Here is a 14,726-nt window from a genome sequence, read left to right on the forward strand (position 1 = left end):
TTTCTGTAGGTAAGTTTTATTGTAGTAATTTTTTAGATGAGAAACTAAATTTCAAGTTCACAGCTGAAGAGAGCAGGCCTACGATTCTGACTCGACTGCCTGAGTCCAAAGCTTATGCTCATATAAGGCTGCCTCTCTTGGATAGATTTATCCCTATTTTAGAGATAAGGAAACTGAGGTGCAGAGATGTTCCTGATACATTCTGAAAAATCCTTCAAGTGGGTTATGAGAAGGCTAGAAGAGAGGAGGTATGCAAGAATGTCACTGTGTCCCTAGTATCACAGGTCCCTCTCCCACCAGGGACATTTGCTAAACAGGACCACAAAGGCTAGCACGAAATAGTTACAAAGGGAAGTCAGCTGTGAAGGAGGAAGGAGGAAGGAGGTGTCTGTCTCGTCTATTTAATGGGGTGACTCTACCTTGTAAGGATCTGCTTCCTTCCCCCTCCAGCTGCCTCAGTCCCTTCCCAGCAGCCAACAGGATGAGGTTGTTCTGGGAGCCCACCCATTAGATCCATCCAGAGGGGCAACTCTGGATGAAGAAGAGCCAATGCAACATCCAAAGATCTTCGGGGGGCAGGGGAGAGAGAAGGCAATGGTTAACTTCCTTCCTTCCTTTTCAAATGGCAGAACAAGGTGTCATTCCCAAAATGCCAGGGGAGACTGTGCTTTTTGCTTGGGCCTGGGAGGCTTTCAAAAATGCTACCTAATTAAATTTTCTGCCAAAGAAAAGACAGTCACCAGACTCCAGGAGAAAACAGTTACTTTCCTAAGCTAGACTATGCTGTCATAATCTGAACGTGGCCAGAGAAGAAAGGTCCAAAAAGTGATTTCACTCAGAAGAAGAAATGAATCAAAGCAGAAAGTGACTGATTACTGGGAGTCTACCCCTGCCAAAAGAACAGGGCACAGCCAGGGAGGGTCATAGGACCTGTGAGGGAGCAGGCACATGGAAACATCTGTACTAAATAAACAAAACCTTCACGTGGGAGGAGAAGAGCCCTATTGGACAAAAATCAACTGCTCTTCATTTTGTTTCATCAGCTTTATTGGTCATATACCCAGGATTCAATATATAAATCTTTCAAAATAACTAGATATTACAAGAATAGTTTACAATTCAGCTCTGATTGCACAAATACTTGACACAGGAAACCATTTTTTACAAATACATACGTTTTCTTATAAGAATACTTCAATAAAGAAAATAGGTCTCTATGCATCTTACAGCAAATCCTAGGCAGTTTTTTCCCCTTTCAGCCATCATTTCAGGTTTTTTACCACAGCAAGTCCACCACATCCAATAGACCAAATCACAATCTGCTGCTACTTCTCATTTTCAACTGTTACTGAGATCCGCAGTCTTAATTAAGAGTTTTTAGGCTTCTTTTTTTAATCTTTCCTGATCTGAAAGAATTCACATATTTAATCTAGAAGAGGTCATTTAAACACCATGCCTTCTAAATATAGCTTGCAGCAATATGGGTGCTGGGTGATCTTCTCTCTCCTCACTTAGGCAAGACCAGCTAGTAGCTTTACCCCACTGTGCCAAGCAGGAGGGATAAAGTCCTTGCGTTCCTAATAGTTTCTAAGCAGCAAAAACAAACCCTAGAAATAAGAGTTAAATACAAATATTAAGAAAGCTAAAACATTTGCTAATGATTAGAATAAAGAACATTTTAAATTCAAAGTCTCTCCTAAGACGAAGAAGACATAAAAGAAAGGATGTGGCAGTAGTTTTACAAAATACTGAAAAACAAAAAAATGCTAATCACTTAGGTCAGTTGTGTATCATTCCCAAAGTGTCAGAAGACACAGAATCTTAGACTCTATGGCTAGCTGAATTCAGTATCTGGCATCCTTCTTATGCCTTGTGACAGTCTAATACTCACTTGCCCAGGGTGGGGGCAAGCCATCATTGAGGCCAGGGGAACTTTGTGGAATACTGACCACCTTTACCTAAAGAGACAGAATCCACCAGGAAAACATTTGGCATTTACGCCATTCCCTCACTGTTACTGAAAAGTGTGTCTACTTGGCAAAGCTTCTCTTACTTTTCCGGTAGCATGAATGCAAACCAAGAGACCAGCAGCATCCTACAGTCAAGTTCCTGAGTACCACACTCCAGCTGTCCAATATTCTTGAAAGGATTCTTTAATCAAGCCCTTGTCCAGTAAGAGATTTAACAGTACTTGGGGACTACAACTATGTCCTGCTTCTCTTCTATTTCTCTTGATTTCTCTTTCTCACCCCAGGGTAACAAATCGCTATAGGTTTTTACCAAAATACTGTTGCAGTTGGAAAGGAGTTATTTCGCATTACCGAAAGTGTTTAATCACATTATGACGGGTCACATTCGCATACAACTAGATGGCCAAACAACGTCTACTGCAGTGATTTTGCAAATTCCGCATAGTCAATGTATCCATCATTGTTTTTGTCATCGTCTCTCAAAACACCATCTATTAGATTAATCAGTTCGGCTTCACTCATTGGTGGTGCCTGTTCATTCGCTTCCTACAAAATACAAATTAGACAACGATGAGTCGCACGTTTTACTGGAAGTGCTTAGCTAAGGTCTAAAATGTCCATGTTCGTGTGTCCAAAAACTCCTTCCATGTAGTATGTGGCTACTTCTAGGAATCTACAAACCATATAACAGACATAGAGTCAATTCATAAAAATCCAATTTAGAAATTATATTTGCCAGTGAAAAAGAAAGATGCAATCAAAGCAGGTCCTTGCTTATTTGTTTTAAAAATTACTTTCCCCTCTTTTCTAATTACAGAAGTAACACATGTTCACTGGAGAAAGCTAGGTCTGGCTTACACAGAATTATGAGGTTCATAATTCCCATAAACCCATTCTAGAGAAAAGCTGAGAGCTCGTGCTCTCCCGAGGGTCAGCTCTGGGTGCAATGTGCCCTTGTAAAGTGCAAACGGTCTGCACTGGACAGCGTCCTGGGGTCAGAACAAGAGGAAGGCACTGCCAACCAGGAGAACATGTTACAGTCTTTGAGACAAAGGTGTTTCCCCTGCTCCGGAGGGAGCTGCAGCAGGGCTCACTGTGCTGAGTGCTATGCTAACGCTGTTCACATTCTGCCAATTCTTCCTTTGCCACCTCTCCCACATGTACCCTTTGCTCTCCTGTCGCTACCACCAGCCTCACCTTCTGGGACTGCTGAATCCCAGGTCCTCTCCCTGATGCCAAGCTCTCCCCGCGTCCATCAGTCTGCCTCCCACGGCAAAGGACCTTCCCGCGACACTGCCACTCTTCTGCACAAAGCCATTGTTAGCGCTCCCCACCACCTTCAAAGCAAACCCGAATCTGCTCTCCTGCTAGCCACCAGCAGCACGCTCGCACCACCAGCTCTGCCTGTCCTCCTCTCCGCATTATAGACTGAAGTGTGGCAGGGCAGGACAGACGCTAGACCTGGACACATCTGGATTTCAGTTCCCTCACCTCTAACATGGGGGTAATAACCGTGCCTGCCCAGCCCACTCCCAGGCTGCTGCAAAGACTCTGTAAATGCTCTGCAAACCGCTTCATACGGAGCACTGAGTAGTATCACACAAGTCCTCAATTATTACTGAGTCCCTTGATCGCTTGGTTTGCCACCCTTAAATAAAACAGCTTCTCCCCCGCTCCGCATTTTGATGTGGTCTGTCCTCCAGGTGCTGGTTCTCAAGCTCTGGTGTGCAGTAGGAGTCCCTGGAGATTCTGCCTCAGTAGGTCACCCTGTGTGAGAAGCGCCTCCGAATAGGAAAAGAGGCAGAACGGAGTGATGAGCAGACAAAGAAGACACAGCAATACAGTTGTACAAGGACAGCACAGGTCATCAAGATTGAAGACTGAACCTTTTAGGGGGGAGGGGGGGCGGAGAGCACTTTCTGAGATGCTGCCCACTGAGCTACCGCAGACCTACCTCCTTATGGACGTGAGTGATGGCTGTGGACAGCTCCAGGCCATCAAGCAAATTATTGCCATCATAATCATGCATTTTGAAATAATGGAGCTGCAGTTCTTGTGGGGACATCTCCGCCTCTGGTTTGTTGATGACACCTTCTAGATGCTCCATGATATGCCTAAAAACCGATAGTCAGACTCAGACCACTTGGCAGCAACCCCGGGATCACACCAAAACGTTAAGAACTGAAAAGTTCAAGATCTTAAGGTTCACTCATTCCAGAAAAACAGAAAGCGTGGCAAAGCACACTCAAGGATGATAGATACAGGCAAGGCCATGAAAGGGGCAGGGAAAAGTCAAACAGTTCACCTGCTAACCTGGCAAGATTATGGGTGTTTTCCTCTTTATTATTAGAATGCTGTTATAACATCATGGGAGACTAGCAATTAAACACATTTGTTTGAACCAATTCAAGGAAAACAAATTATGTGTGAGCCTAACTGGCCCAGGACAAAAATTGCAACAAATAATTCAGTGTTAGAATGTGACAGTAAAAAAAGGAAAAGCTCTAGTCAGTCCAGAAACCTTAGTTTTATCCTGGATTCTGTCACCACTACTGTATACACGTGTGTGAGAATATGTGTGTGTGTGTGTGTGTGTGCGCGCGCGTGTGTGCATGCACGCATGAGCATGAATGCAGAGGGGTTGTCTGTATGTCTGTCTGTGGTGAAAGAGAGACAGGATGAATTCAGGCAAGTCATTTATCTCATCTGGGCATCAAGATCCTCCATCTATGAAATGATGATGGAAAAAGACTGCCTGATTTACAGGTGGCTATAAGGAATAAATAATCACTCTTGAAAAACGTCAAGGAGTTGTACAAACAGTAGAAGGGTGGCTACCGACTGCAGCTGCAGGGGGGAGGCTCTGGGACCCCAGCCCTGGCTGGATACGTACTCTTGGTCGTGCACTGTATTCTTATCCAGGCCCACGCTGCCAGGATGGGAGAAGCTGGCCCCAGGCTCCTCAGCCCCGGCACCTGGAGCACAGAAGGCCCAGAGCAGACCACACAGGAAGGGGGTTCTGAGCAGCCGCAGAGATCTCATGGTCGCCGGCACCTGGGAGGTGGGGAACATAGAAGTTGCAGGTGAAAACACCAGAGCTAAGGTTCTTTCAAAACATGACAGTGTGGTGCTCCTGGAGAAGGAACTCAGTGAAAGGAACGAGGTTGGGGAAGAGAACATGTCCAACTGGACCTAAGGCCAGCTCTGCCATTACAGTGTGGGATGACCTTGGGCACTCCAAGTCCCCATCACTCAAAGAGTGGGTGGGAGGGCTTCATGACATTTCCTGAAGCTCCTTCAGAATGCCAAACAACTCAATGAGAGGTTAAAGGGATCTGAAGATTACTCCTGCCTACAAGAAGCTTACCGTCTGGTGAAATACTTCCTATGGAGAGCACTAAAAAGGCAGAAAGCGAGGTGTCCTAAAGAAAAATAAAAAACTGAGAGTTCAGAGGAACAAATTTCCTCTGGGTGAGGGAAGATCAGTGAAGGCTGGGGCCACAGTTTGCTGTGGACGTGTAGGGACTGAAGGACTAAGGCAATGCTGTGAGCAGAGCAGAAGGTCAGACAAGTGGGAAAGAAACTCCAAGTGGTGTAGTCAGGGGGAGCCTAGAGGATATGAAGCAGGCAGAATGGTGGACAATGGGGCACAGAGGTTGACCAGGCTCTATGGGATATGGCTTTGCATGCTAGGCTAGGACCATGTTGGTCCTCCATACCAATACAAGGACTACATATCCATCTCCCAAAAGGCAGCACAAATTCTGCTGATAACAAAGGCCAGTGATTTCTAATGGGCCAAAGGTAGCCACAAGACCAAACCAACAGCAGTAAAGAGAAAGCTTTAGGGTACTGGTCATTCCTTGCATCCATCACACACACAGCTCACTCCAAAGCCTCTGTACCTGGGGCTGGCAAGGAGCTGTGTGGCAGCCCTCTCACCCATCCCAAAAGGCGGGACTCCGGGAGAATACCATCCCCATGACGTTCAGGAAAATTTCCCAAACCCATTTTGCCTATCAGTGGTAACCCCTTCAACAGTTCCTTCCTCAAGGGAACAACAGTCGCTGGGGTGTAACTTCCAGGGGGCCAAAACGCAGCATCTAATCTTACAACTGTATAGGGACATCGTAATGCAACATCATACTTAACAGTAAGAAATGATTTTTAATATTTAATGAAAAAGAGCAGACTGCAAAAGTCTGTGAAAAATAATTTTGTAAAAAAAAAAGTGTATATTTCATACATAGAACAATGGTTAAAAATGGTTAAAAGATTATTTTCTGAAATAGGAGGTGTGATTTGGATTTTTCTTCTTTTTACTTTTCTCAGTTCCTACTAAGGATTCTAAGGATTCCTAAGGTCTAATGTTCCTACTATAAACATGTTTTTCTTTATAAATGTGTATTTAATGTGACTTACCCCATAATTTTGCTCAAATATGTATGAATGGAATTTAAAGCGGGGGGGGGGGGGCTTCCACTTAATTCTCATCCATAGAAAATAATTCAGGACCAGAAACTACATTTCCAGTTTTACCAAATAAAAGTGTCCAGACCCTGACAAGGCCACTGCCACTGTATCTGGTACCCGAAAACAAGGTCTCAAGTTACTCCCAGCAGTGACTGCCCAGGCCAGAGCAGAACAGCTTGGTCTAACCACGTATCTTAGAGTTCTGAGACAGGAGAGATCAGAGAGGGAAGCCAGTTCCTCCCAAGCCTCTTAGACTCATGCACAGTAGACATCGCTTTCTCCAGCAAGCCTTCTTCAAATCTGAGTTTGGCTTAGGTGTTCTTCCCATTCGCTCCTGAGTGCCTCCCTTCAGAAGGGTCCGGTCTGACAACAGATGCGAATGCGACCTTGAAAACTGCCTGATTACTTGTAAGTGCTCCCTGCTGGACTGAGCTCTATGAGGGCAGGGAGGGAACCACATTCCCAGCAGCAGGCACAGCGCCTGGCACAGGGGCTGACGGTTTCAGCCTGTGTGCCACAGTCCTTAGTGGGCGGTGGGGGGAGGGATTCCCATCTTCACAGATACACTGCCGAGTTTTGATGTCAGTGTAACTGAGCATAAAACTTTTTTTTGGAGGTATCTATCAGACAGTCGAGTGATCAATGAACCCATAGCATAATTTCTTATAACTATGTGGTTGGAAGCTTAGTATCAAATTGTGTATGTGTGTGGAGGAGAAATAGGTTCTATTTAAAAAACACCAAAAAGAAACCAAGGGATAGGTAATACAGTAACTATGGGTCCACATTCTCTCAAGGGAAGCAGAATAAAGGTCAAGAACCAGTTGATGTGGACATGTCCCACTTTGGTTTGTTGCAGCAGGTTTCTAACAGAACATAACACAAGTCCAATCAATCTACCAAACACAGAGGAAAAACTTTCCCTCAAGTGCTACAGTGAAACAGGGAATCTGCCACCTAACAAATTAAACTGTCACATTCAAAAAGAAACATAAGCAACTCCCCTTTGCCTGAAAAACATGTTGCATCACCCATATTCCAATGATTTAGTTCAAGGCCATGAGCAAACAGGCTGTTAGATAAACCCCAGCAGATCCCAAGCTCACTGCCTTCTTTGAGAAATTATAGAGGCCAGACTGGAAAAAAATCCAAAGGAGAGATTTCTGAAAGAGATTTCAGAACCCAACCCCTGCTTTCAGACATCCTTGACAAGAAGCCTCAGTCCTGGGAGGGAAGTACCAGACCAGGCTCAGTAGCCAGTCTCAGTGTAATAGGGCTCCCTTCACCGCTCCAGCAGCCTCTTCCAGGCCCAGAACCTTTGCTCCCAATGTTCCATTAACCTGTCTGCCGTCTTCCTTCCAGGCCCAGTTCAAATGTCATTTCAGGCTTCTTCCAGCCACACCAATCTTTCTCTCCTCTGACTTCAGTCTGCAGCCTCTCACAACATATAGTCACATATTGTTCTTTTCCCTCCCTCTGTGAGGGCCAGGACACTGTCATCTCAGTCTCTCCCTTACTCTACCAATCACAAAGTGCTAAGCTGACTGGAGAACAGCATATCCTCAGGTCTGATTCAGGGCAGTGGGTTTTGGCACCTAGATATGCTGTTCCCTATCACAGAAGATCTGGCCTAAGCTGGAAAAATAACCCCTTTGGAGCTCTCCCACCAGGGCCTGCCTGGCCAGCTTGGTCCACCCTCTCCTCCCATTGTGTCATTAGCCCTATCAGCATGTTAAGAGTTTGGAGCCAGCCTTCCTCCTATAAAGATTGCAGCAGCTGTTAGCAGGTTTTCTCTCCTGCCAGGGGCCCTCAGTTAAGAATTCAAACTCAGGGGCGCCTGGGTGGCTCAGTCGGTTGACTGTCTGACTTCGGCTGAGGTCATGATCTCGCAGTTCACGGGTTTGAGCCCCACATCGGGCTCTGTGCCGACAGCTCAGAGCCTGGAGTCTGCTTTGGATTCTGTGTCTCCCTCTCTCTGCCCCTGCCCCACTCATGCAGGCGTATGCTCGCTCTTGCGCTCTCTCTCTCTCTCTCTCTGAAATAAGTAAATATTTTAAAAAAAGTTTTTTAATTAAAAAAAAAAAATTCAAACTCAAAAGCAGCCACACTCACTAATATCCAGACATCCTGTACCCAAAGTCAATGCCAGAGAAAAACTCTGAAGGGTACTTCCCATTTACCACTGCTACGGTCCTGGACTGAAGGCAAGAATATAGCCAGGTTCCTAGGCCAAAGAAACTGCTACATGGGTTGGAGATTGAGAATTGGTTCTGAAAAGCAAAACATTTAATAACTTGATCCATATGTTTATTTGGGGAGCCCGAGAAGCGGCCAGGCTTCATTATGCATTTAACCAACACACTCCTTACTAACAGCCTGGTGCCACACAAGGTACTGAGGACTATGACCCAGACAGGTGCCTGTCACACTGATTCCAGCCTGGTGGAAAAGAGAGACTAATAAATAGACCCCTATGGAGTACCGCTGAAACCCTAACCCACACCTGGAGTAACCCATGAGGGAGAAAAGGATTTTTTCAACTAAAGTACAGTACTTCAGGCAGAGAGAAAAGAATGTAACCAACACCTAAGCCTGTAAGAGACTTGGTCCAACCCAGGAACTACAAAAGATTCAAGAGGGTCGAAGACACAGTAGAGAGGTAGAACTGGATGGAAGCATATGGTTAGCTTGTCTAAATAATTCTGCAGGCTGGCAGGGAACTGAAATCTGCTACTCTGGGATAAGCAGGCCCATTTGATAAGGAGGGTGTTTGGCCAGGGGGCCTAATCCATTGGAACAGAGTGGGGAAGAGAACTAGAGTAAGGTAAAAACAGAACAGGTCATGAAGGGCCTGTATAAGCTATGTTCAAGAGCTCAAAAGAACAATGAAAATCCACTAAGGACAGAAGGGGAATGGGGGAAGGGATCTGCTGACATTAACAGGTCTGTGTTTTAAGATTATCACTCTGGCTTTCCAGTACAAAACAAACTACAAAGGATCAAAAGACCAGTCAAGATGTTATTGATGTAGTGCAGGGGTGAAATGACGGTGGCCTGAACTAGCTGCAGCAGAGAGGCCATGGATCAGGAGCGAAGTGAGAAGTATCTAAGAGACCTGTGATGGATTCGATTGGGTGGGTGAAGGAGTGCCGAGCCGGGGAGGGGATGGGGGGGCGGTTAGAGTGACGCCCAGGTTTCTGGCTTGGGCACCGGGTGCATGGCGGTGCCATGCCCAGACAGGGGATTCAAGAGGAAGTGGGCTTCCCCCATCTTCCCACTCGCTTGGCCAGACAGGACCTGTTTGTTGTGACCCCCTCTGGGACACAAGGTACCGGCGGTAGACGAGAGTAACGCCCCCAGCCGGGCCCATCTGGCTTCAAAGCCCCCGGCCGCCTCTGTTCCAGGAGAGTGGCTGTGCTCCCGGCCGCCGGCTAAGCTTCCCGAGGCAGCGCAGAGGCCGAGACCCCTACTCAGGCCGCTCCCGCCCCGCAACCTGAGCCGGAAGCCCCGAGCCCCTGAGAAGCGCCGGGATCCCGCCCCACTGAGGACGCCTGAGTGCCGCCCCAACGACCTCCTTCTCCAGGGTCGAGTCACAGACCTTAGAGGACGAAGCCCGGGCCTCGGCTCCTCCTGGGTTCACTCACCCTCGCTGCACCCAGTTTCCAAGCAGTTTTCCTCAGACGCGAAGCCTCCTAGCATGAGCCTCGCCAGCCCCCGTCCTTGCAACCCTTTTCCTCGCCCTCCCCGCCCCGCCGCGCTGTGCGCATGCGCGCTCCCCTCTGGCCGCCCATTGGCGCCACAGAGTCCCACCCCTGCCCGGCGCGAGGCAGTGTGGACCGCTAGGGTGATTCCACGTGTAAAGGGCCCGGGACCAACTAGGGCCTGGCAGGCGCAGTTCCTCAGCCAGCCAGCCAGCCTTCCCGAGGGCGACAGTCGGCTCTAGCCTAGGTTGGGCCACTTGAGCCTTCTCGGCCCGGCAGCTTGCTAGGAATGTAGTCCAGCGTGGGACATAGGATGGCTAATGGGGATGGGGAGGATGCTACAGCTGCCTTCCATTCGGCCTCCACCTTTACAGGTTTCTCGGTTCCTCCACCTGTAGGTTTGGAAGAAAGATCCTGGGAATCCTAGTTCCACTTCTCATGAAATGCCTAGAAGACGCTGGAGCCAGCTAGAGATCCTGCGATTCCAAGACTGTCCTACTTCCAGCCTCCACTTGCTGCAGTCCACAAACCGCTTAAGCTGCAAGACCTATTCAATTGTATACGAGTCCCACCAAGATTTCATGGGCAGCCCAGTTCAAAAACCACCTTACCTGTGCAGTTAGTGAAATCACCTTCTATCTCAATAGAAGACAAAAGCACTTCAACCCCTTCCCCCCACCCCCCACCCAAACAGACCCACAAACAAAAGAAACCATAAGCCCCACATAATCCTGCTCTTACACCTTTCCCCCTATACAATACTATCATTCCATGAATATTTATTGACCAGATGGGTAAATGAGTGTGGGACCGTCATTTTTTTAAATCCCTTCTCCCATTTGTGTTCATAAAGATAAATAATCATTTTTCATATGAGCCTGGATTCAGAAAGGGAGACACTGGGCAAGAAAGAAAGGGGTTAAGTGAGATGATCCCAGAAGCCTCCCTGTACTCTGCTTTAGCAGATCAGTGCCTTGAAAGGTGGCCAAGGTAACTGCCATTGACAGTACCCCATTTCTTCTCCCACCTTCATCTGAGATTAAAATCTGTTAATCCTCTCCCAGAGAAAAATCCCAGGATCCCAAAGTCCTTGAAGAAACCCTATTAGTTCAAGACCCCCTTCTTTCCTTAGTCTGAAGTTTGGGTTACTTTGATCTAGTTCATTCTTCAGCACTGCATCTGTCATCCACCCATTCTTACATTTGCCCATTTATTCATTGATTCAGTAACATTTCTTGAGTACTTCCTATGTACAAGACACTGCGCTAGGAGCTACTAGATATACAAATAAGACATAGTCTTGTGTTCTCATTCTATTTAACCAACGCTCCCACTTTTTCTGTGGATCTTAACCTCTATGTCTTTCTCTAGAATTACCAATTGCTCCCTCTCTAATAGACCATTCCCATCATCATATAAGCTTGCCCTCTGGTTTCTATCCCACCATACTGCTGAAACTGCAATCTCCATGCAAATCCAGTGGTCCCTTCTCTGTTCTGTTTTTGCTTGCCCTCTCAGTACTATTTAACATAGTCAACCACTCCCACGTTGAAACACTTTCTTCTCATTTTCTGACATCATGCACTCTTAGCCCTCCTATCTCATTGGCTATTCTTTCTTGAGTTCTTTTCCCTGGCTTCTCATCTCCTGCTCAACCTATAAATATCAAAGTACCCTGGGTACTATCCTGAGTCTCCTCTTTATCTACCCAACTCCTTATGTGATTTCATCTAGTCCTATGATTTTAGGTACCACTTATAAGCAGGTGGCTCCAAATTTTCTCTAACAATGACCTCTCCCTGTAATTCCTAATTCCCTAAAAAAGTGCATACTTGACGAATGTCTAACTGGCATCTCAAATTTAACTTGGCCTCCCCAAATATTTTCATCCCCAAGCATGTACCTCCCTGTTTTGCTCATTTTAGTGAATATCATTGCCATCCATTTAGTTCTTCAAGCCAAAATTCTAGGAGATATTCTTGTTTTTCCCCTAGCTCTACTGAGGTATAATTGGTATCCATGAAACCATCATCTGCTACCTGTACTTCTGTGAGAGCTTCCTAACTGACCTCCCTGCACCCATTATTGCCCCCATTCTAGTCCATGAATGAGAGCACACGTTTATTTAAGCCATTTATAGGTGAATGCGCTGTAACTTGTAGTTGAACCAATTCTTAACAGGCAAATAATTTGGTACCAGAAGTAGTACACTAAAAACAGACACTAATGTGGAATTAGCTATATGAAGCTTAAGGTATAGCCAGTGGTGAAGACTCCATTCCAAATTGGAAAGTTGGTGAACAACTTGTTAAGCAGTAGTGAAACTGTCAAACTGCTGTCACTTGCTGGACCAACCGAAGTTGTACTGTAGGAGAAATCTCAGGATCAACATAAAACGTTAGTGGTGTTGCCTTTTTTTTTTTTTTTTTTTTTTAGTAGCTTTCAGCAAGTGAGTGACAAATCTAGATTAGAGATACCTGATTTGAAAGCAGAGATTAAAAATGAGGCCTTGGTAAGGGCGGAATTCCTTACCTGCAGTTTACAACCTAAACTGACCTAGTCCCACAACTTGGAGTCTCACTAGCTTGAAATAAATAATTTTCTTTGTATACCCAGCACAAGTGGAAGCAGGGAAGAGGCAGCTTTATCAGGAGAGAAGATTGAGGCCCAAGGTAGCAAAAATGGACTACAGGTGGCATCTCTGCCTGCAACTGTTGTTTTGAATTGCCTCAACTGTAATTGAGCACACAAAAAGCAGCCCCTAGAAGACTTAAATATTCTGATACTTGATTTGCTTGTTTTGCAAAATTAAGCACTCGAGGTATACACAAGAAACTAACAAAAGAGAACAGAGGTGAGAATATGACCTTATTATTACTATTATTATTTTTGAGAGAAAGAGATAGAGTGCAAGTGGGGTAGGGGCAGAAAGAGAGGGAGACACAGAATCCAAAGCAGGCTCCAGGCTCCAAGCTGTCAGCACAGAGCCTGTTTGGGGCTCAAGCTTACAAACCACAAGATCATGACCTGAGCCAAAGTTGGGTGCTTAACCTACTGAGCCACCTAGGTGCCCCAATAAGACCTTAATTTATTTCTTTTTGTATTTTTTTTTTTAACCAAGAAAAATGTTACCTATTTGGAAAAAAATTTTTTACTTATTTATTTTGAGAGAGAGAGCACACAATCAAGGGAGGGTCAGATAGAGGGAGAGAGAAGATCCCAAGCAGGCTTTCTGTCAGCCCAGAGCCTGACGCAGGGCTCCATGGGGGGCTGGATCTCATGACCCATGAGATCACGAACTGAGCTGAAATCAAGAGTTGAACCCTTAACTGACTAAGCCACCCAGGCACCCCATGGGAAAACATTTTTAAAATCTTTAATTAGAAAACCATTTAAAGACCCCGTAGATAAGTTATTTGATTGTTATTACTCATGCATGGAATTGACCAGAAGCCTAACAAATGATTGAGGGAATCACTTATGTCCTTAAAATCTGAAGCCTGGTCAACATCAGTCTGTTACTGTTTAACACTTAGGTCAATCCCTGGATTCCTGAATCCCCTCCAACAGGAAGTGGGATACAAACACTGGCATTCTACACAACCAGGGCACAGAACAAGTGAGGGGCTGGTAGATTCCCCAGTCAAAAACTTAACATACTGCCACAGAGGAGATCCCTTACTATATATGTCCAGCAGGATTGGATGTGGTTTACTATAGGGGTATATTATGCTTTGCATGCTTTTTTTTTTTTCTAAAAGGAAGCTTTCATTGTATCGTCACACTGTGCACTGAAAGTATTTGCATATATTTTATTGTTGTACAGCTATAGACAAAAGACACACTCCTATTGTCCTTTACTTACAAACACAATACCTCTGACATCAGATGTGTGGATTTTCTTCCCACACCAAGTAATTCTCTGCAACACTAGCTGAGTGTACTACAATGCTATTCAATTCTGACACAAACTGGAGTTAGTAGTCTAAGGGCTCAATCCCTGAGACTGCCCCCCCCACTTCAGATGACAATCACAAGTAGTAGGTGCCCAGGTTACCCACAATTTCTGCCCGACTTGGCTAAAAATTGGAGGTTCCCATGACCCCCTTCTTGGATTTGATCATTGGTAGAATAGCTCCCAGAACTCAGGGAAATGCTTACTGAGGTCTGCCAGTTTATTACGTAATAAAAGACACAGTTGAAAATAGCCAGATTTGGAAATACAGAGGATGAGGTCTGGAAGGGTCCCAAGTGCAGGAGCTTGGGGTCCTGCAGAGTGGGGATGCACCACCCTCCCAACACATGGCTGTGTTCACCAACCCAGAAGCTCTCCAAATCCTGTGCTATTGGGATTTTTATGGAGGCTTCCTGACATAAGCATGATTGATTATTAGATCAATCTCCAGTCCCTCTCTCTTTCCTGGAGAATGGGGAGTCAGGCTGCAAGTTCCAAGCTTCTAATCATGGCTTGGTCTTTCTGATGACCAACCTCCACTTGGAAGCCATCCAGGACCCTAACAAGAGTCATCTCATTACCACAAAAGACACTCCTATCACCCAGGAAATTCCAAGGGATTTAAGA

The 14,726-nt window shown here is 45.8% G+C and overlaps 1 protein-coding gene across 4 annotated transcripts in view; it reads right to left on the bottom strand.

The window, feature by feature from the left end:
• Window positions 1–1,029: 1,029 nt before the first annotated feature.
• Window positions 1,030–14,726, bottom strand: part of MCFD2 (multiple coagulation factor deficiency 2, ER cargo receptor complex subunit) — a 39,491-nt gene continuing 25,794 nt past the window's right edge. Inside the window, exons 1-5 of one of the 4 annotated variants that reach the window (XR_003967769.1) lie at window positions 10,042–10,192; window positions 4,864–5,024; window positions 3,925–4,084; window positions 2,322–2,516; window positions 1,030–1,607 (exon numbers count right to left, since the gene is read on the bottom strand). Coding sequence is in view for 3 of the 4 variants with exons in the window: in XM_030310554.2 (XP_030166414.1) it covers window positions 2,385–2,516; window positions 3,925–4,084; window positions 4,864–5,012 (441 nt within the window). In the remaining variant the exon portion in view is untranslated. Of the gene's footprint in view, window positions 2,517–3,924; window positions 4,085–4,863; window positions 5,025–10,041; window positions 10,220–14,726 lie in introns of those variants that run through there. The other 3 variants (XM_030310554.2, XM_030310553.2, XM_030310555.2) reach the window with 3 other exon arrangements.

This window comes from Lynx canadensis, chromosome A3 (genome assembly GCF_007474595.2).
Source record: "Lynx canadensis isolate LIC74 chromosome A3, mLynCan4.pri.v2, whole genome shotgun sequence".
In the NCBI taxonomy this organism is placed as follows: Eukaryota; Metazoa; Chordata; class Mammalia; order Carnivora; family Felidae; genus Lynx; species Lynx canadensis.